The sequence below is a fragment of the Henckelia pumila genome, chromosome 3 (genome assembly GCF_033568475.1).
Source record: "Henckelia pumila isolate YLH828 chromosome 3, ASM3356847v2, whole genome shotgun sequence".
Taxonomy (NCBI): domain Eukaryota; kingdom Viridiplantae; phylum Streptophyta; class Magnoliopsida; order Lamiales; family Gesneriaceae; genus Henckelia; species Henckelia pumila.
In genome coordinates, this window is record NC_133122.1 from 42,928,770 (window position 1) to 42,934,708 (window position 5,939).

At 33.0% G+C, this 5,939-nt stretch overlaps 1 protein-coding gene across 1 annotated transcript; it reads left to right on the plus strand.

The window, feature by feature from the left end:
* Positions 1–1,838: 1,838 nt before the first annotated feature.
* On the plus strand, positions 1,839–5,090 carry LOC140886143 (BRASSINOSTEROID INSENSITIVE 1-associated receptor kinase 1-like). Its single transcript, XM_073292650.1, has 5 exons — positions 1,839–2,147; positions 2,498–2,623; positions 2,723–3,055; positions 3,718–4,112; positions 4,540–5,090. Exons 1-5 carry the CDS (start codon positions 1,991–1,993, stop codon positions 4,855–4,857), a joined length of 1,329 nt encoding a protein of 442 aa, XP_073148751.1. The 5' UTR covers positions 1,839–1,990; the 3' UTR covers positions 4,858–5,090.
* Positions 5,091–5,939: the final 849 nt, after the last annotated feature.

Consider the following 5,939-nt stretch of genomic DNA (forward strand, 5'->3'; position numbering starts at 1 on the left):
CATATTTTTAATGATAATGCACGCTCATTTCGTATGTAATATGTATAGAATAGGAAGGTCGTGAAAAGAATAAGCAAAGTTATATATTATTTATCCTCATAATTTTTTTTACCTCTAAAATTTTCTCGAAGCACTTTAATTGGTGTCTCAGGCCATCTCCAATCCTGTTGGGTTTGGCCCAACTTCTCTTCAGTCCATTACCAAGGCCCATCCCTTATAAACTCACGTGTTTTAAAAACACCGTTTGGTATCATGAATAATATGTATGCGATATGAATAAAAGTGTGATAAAAACATTATGAAATATGAATAAGTAATACATAGATATGAGTAATAAATTGTTTTGTATGTTTTTAATTTTGTAGAATTATTTTGTTTATTATTATATATTCTCTTAATTGTCCTTGCCAATTTCACATATATGACACTTATCCTTCACTAATACCATGGGTTGGAAGGGATTTTCATCAAGCCCACATCTAATGTCATACCGGGCTATGAGATGACATTGAGTTAACAAAAAAATGAAAAAAACATGGGATGAGTAAAAATTTATGGATCATCTCACATTCCCATTTTCATTCAATATACCAAACGGTATCTAAACCCCTCTTTTTTCTCAAAATCTTGAGCGGCCAATTGCGTGAGAGCGGGAGAGGGAAAGATCACATGGTGTGCTTCTTCCTTGGGTGTCTTCGTTGTTCTCTTTGCTTAGTAGTTAGTACTATTCTGTGTGTTTCTCTCTCCGATCGGTCACGTAATGATGGGATGTTTCCATTTTGTGTACACATTATATTGTATTGATGTAATACTAATTTCAAAATTGTGTAATTCCTACATCAAACACAAAAGATATTTTCAACTCATTAAGTCTATACTAAAAAGAATATCTCGAGATATTTATTATTATTTTATTCACAATAACTAATTTATTGCACAAAATATTTTTAGAGACAATAATTAAAATATCAATAATATCTAAAATAATTTGTATATAGATTATTCATTACAAATATTTATGAATAAATTTTTTTAATTAAATCTGTTTTATGAATTATTCTAAAACATTTAATTTTATTATTTTTATTAAAATAATAATATAATTCAAAACATAAATTTAGTTGATTATTGAATAAACACGAATTTTAAAATAAATAGTTAAAAATTTACATAATGATATAATTAAATAATTAATAAATAATTTTAATATATATTGAAATACATAATTATAAAAAAAAAAGAAAAAAAAAAGAGATGACGAAGTTACAATGTTGCACCAAATTTGATGCAAGTGTAACAATGTAACATTACACCATTTCATGGCCAAGCATACCGTTGGGTTGGAGCTACATTTAGGTTTACACTAAATTGGTGTATGATTGGAGATGATTTGAAAATCTAAGATGATGGATTAAGTTACGTCAATAACAAATTAATGTTATATAATTTGATTTTGTAGGATAAGTAACAGCTAAATATTTTTTTTTAAAGAAAGAATTGTGCGTGGTTGACATTGTATAAATTAATAACTATAATTTTAGTGATTATTAAATTTGTCATATTTTACCCATATATCAAACAAGACAATATAATTGTGTAAATTATAATTTTGACACTCATTTTTACGATTATATGCATGGTTGTGACGTGGACCCAGGGGCCACATTTCGCATTTACACGTTAATGCAAAATAAATGGAATATAATTTCTGGTTAATTTGTTCTTCTCTGGATAATTAATGAAGCATTAACTTGTTCTACAAATTTTGGTGAATAGAGTCAAGTGCTGAAAATTTTAAATTACCGATGAAATTTCTCAAAAAAAACAAAACAAAAAAATTAATTAAATGCTGGGCGTTGAGTCTCAGTCAACCAACAAGTCCACCTTATGCAAGAAATTTCATCCATCCCAATAATTATTCATTCATTCATTCATTCGTTCGTTCATTCATTTTCTTTGTTATATATACAGAAGCAATTAAAAAGCGATAATGTCGATGGTGTATGACAACTGGGAGAGGCTGGTTGCGGCCGTTTTGAAAAGAGAGCAGCTTCGGGAAATTGCTCTGTGCCCCAGCTTCAGCTCCAGCTCCTCTTTTTCATCTGATTTTCGTTTCGATCCATCAGATTCTTCACATGTTTCTACAGGTATATCTTATATATTTTCATTTTGAGTGCTTAATTTCTTTTTTTATCAGATTTCAATCAATGGTAAATGCAACCATGGAATAGTTAGTTAAATAATTCTTTGTTTCTGTGTGATTTTGGTTTATCGATTATCTTTTTCTTTTTTTTTAATTTGTGACAAGTGATGATTGTTTTTTTGTGGCTAACCCACTTAATCACGTTTTTTTTTTTTGTTATGAATGAAAAAGTTTCGAAATCAAATATGTGAGCATAGATACAAATATATATATAAAAAAAACAAAATGTATTATATTCATAATCAAACAATAAGGCAAATTAGCATTCTTTTGAACGAAAAATCATTAATGCAGTTGCCAACAACGCTACTGGAGCCGTTGCAGGAGGGGTTGCTGCCCGTCTATTTGCTGCCCCTTCAATTGCGCTTGCTTGGTTTCGCAGAAAGGAGCCAAAGGATCATTCATTAATTGATTTTCCTGGTTTGTGGATTTAGGAAATATCATCATAAAATATACAGCTTTTAGTTTTTTGTAATTCTCTATTAATTTTGTTTATTATTGTAACTGAGGATGATCCAGGAGTTCATCTGGCACAGCTCCAAAGATTTTCACTACGTGAATTGCAAGTTGCATCAGATAATTTCAGTCACAAAAATATCATTGGCAGAGGTTGGCCTGGTAGGGTTTACAAAGGTCGATTAGCTGATGGCAGTCTAGTATCAATAAAAAGACTGAAAGAAGAGTTAGCTAAAGTCGACAGAGGGCTGCAATTAATCCAAACAGAAGTGGAAATTTCCGGCATAGCCGTGCATCCAAATTTACTTGATTTGCGTGGCTTTTGCATGACTCGTACGGAACGATTGCTTGTTTATCCTTACATGGCTAATGGAAATGTTGCATCGTGCTTGAGAGGTACGCTTGATCTGCTGTTCATATTGTTTAATTTACTGGGTTTTTACTTCACGTGTTACGAGTCCAGGAGATCAGAATAATGGGATTATATAAGCCCATATCCCTTCCTGGACCCGTAACATCATGATTCACGAGTAACTCAAGATCCTCGACTGTTGTAGCTTTAAAAATGACTCAAAATTTTTGGAATGTCGTGTCACTTATGTGGGACAACTAATTAACATGATCTATGAGGTAAAATCCATTTTGTTTTTCTAATGCTTCAAAGAAAAATGATTTTTCAAGAATACTTCTTATTCCATCTCAGTGTCAAGCAACCGAATGCAATTTGCCTTGATCCAGCATATCTTGAGAGAGATTTGGATGGTTTCCTCACAATTCGATTAAAAGCTTGTGCAATTTTATTTCAGCTAGCATTCATATATCCACTTTGTAACTATCTCGTGGCATTTTCCTTTTTTAGATTCTCAACACTTGTGTGGTTATTTATACTGCTTCAGTCACTAGCTAGTAGCTACTATAACCACCTTATTTATAGCCAAACATGCAGTACTATATTGCCGAAATTATATGATTCTAGATGATAATTTGCCAGTCGTCCAGTGTAGCGCACACTGTATTATGTATTGCTTTTAGTGAACTTGTTTGGTGCTTTACTCTAGATAGACCTGAAACTCAACCTCCACTTGATTGGCCAATAAGAAAACGGATAGCGTTGGGGTCTGCGAGGGGACTTGCTTATTTGCATGATCACTGTAACCCTAAAATCATTCATCGAGATGTCAAAGCTGCGAATATATTCTTGGATGAGGACTTTGAAGCAGTTGTCGGTGACTTTGGGCTGGCCAAACTTATGGACTACCAGGATACTGATGTTACCACGGCTGTTCGTGGAACAATTGGTCATATTGCTCCAGAGTACCTCTCCACCGGTAGATGTTCCGAGAAAACTGATGTTTTTGGTTATGGGGTCATGCTTCTTGAGCTGATCACTGGTCGGAGAGCTTTCGATCTTGCTCGACTTGCCAATGATGATGATGTGACGTTACTCGATTGGGTGAGCCATATTATATCACTTATATATACTCTTTGTACTGATGAGTCTTTAGTATATAACATAGCTTCTTGGAATTTTGGATGCTAAATCTGTTTTCACACTTGCGGAAACTAGAGATGACCATGTTTCACTTGTGAACCAAACCTAACGTAGTTAGTAACCTTCCATGATTTTTGGATCACTCAAGGGTTTGGGTTTTCCCTACCATTGAACCGCCGGTTCAGTAATCTGCAAGTGTAACAGTGGGTTCAGATGTTTTGTTTTTCGTTTTTAGTAAATATGTAGATATTTTAAATTTAAGTTTATGCTCCATTTCTTCCTCATTTGTATGTTTTATTGAATTTGTCGTGGAATCATTTCAATTACTGTATTCAGTGGTTCATTCTCAGTTCATACATTAAAGTGCATGTACTTTGAAAAATGTCAGGTCAGGGGACTTTTAAAGGAAAAAAAGTTGGAGACACTCGTCGATGCGAATCTTCAAGGTAATTATGTTGACGATGAGGTGGAAGAGCTGATCCAAGTAGCTCTGCTCTGCACACAGAGCTCCCCGTTGGAACGTCCAAAGATGTCGAAAGTCGTGAGGATGCTGGAGGGTGATGGCTTGGCAGAGAGGTGGGAAGAATGGCACAAGGAAGAAGAAATGTTCCGTCAAGAATTCAATCATATGCATCACCCGAACACTGATTGGATAATTGATGGTCACGAGAATATTGATTCTGAAGTATTTTCCGAGCCAAGATGATTCTCCAGTGGTGTTCTGAATGGTTTTATTTGGCTGTTTTTGTCCCCATGCACGCGCCTTTAAGTTCCACTACTCATTATGTCTCAGAATTTTGATCTCAGATATTCCCATTTCCACCGTAGGAATCGCTAAAATTTATTTCATAGTAACGATAGAATACCCAAATGAGAGAAAAAAAATACCTGCAGATATTTAAATGTAATGTTTGTTGATTGGTTTTTGCTTGTCCAATATAATGATTGAACATATAATATTAATATTATAATATAGTATAATGATGGGTTTAACCGGGTTATTTTAAAATTTTAATATTATATATACAGTGAGAAAAAACCATTATTTGAAACATTATACAACAAGGATATTAAATTAAAAATCAAATCAAGGGGAACGATTTATTAATATAAAATTATATAATTGTGAAATTAATAAAATTAAAAAAAAAAAAAACAATAACAACAATATGGTGTAATGTTTTTTGACGCCCAACAAGAAGTTGTTACTTTTTACCACTACAAAAAAAATTTGAGTTTAGCCACGGCCAAAACCATGGTTAAAACCGTGGCTAAATTGATTTATCCACGGTTTTAGCCATGGTTTTTGAAACCGTGGTTAAATCCACCGTTGCTAAATTTAACCACGGTTTTAACCAAAATCGTGGTTAAATTAACCACGGTTTTATGCAAAACTGTGGCTGAATTAGCCACGGTTTTAAAAAAACCGTGGTTAAAATAGCTACGGTTTTTTAAACACCGTGGTTAAAGTAGCAACGGTTTTTTAAAAAAACCGTGGTAAAATAAAAACCATGGCTAATTTTACCACGGTTATAAAAAAAATCGTGGCTAAATTAGCCACGGAATTAAAAAAAACCGTGGTTAAATTAACCACGGTTTAGAAAAAAACCGTGGCTAAATTTTCCGCGGAAATGAAAAAAATCGTGGCTAATCTAAATTAGCCACAGAAGATCAATTGCATAAAAACTAATGAAAATATGTATCAAAGATAAAAATATCTCCAAGAACACATAAAATCAAACAAAGGAAAAATAAATCTAATCCCACAACAAACACTAAAACTAATCA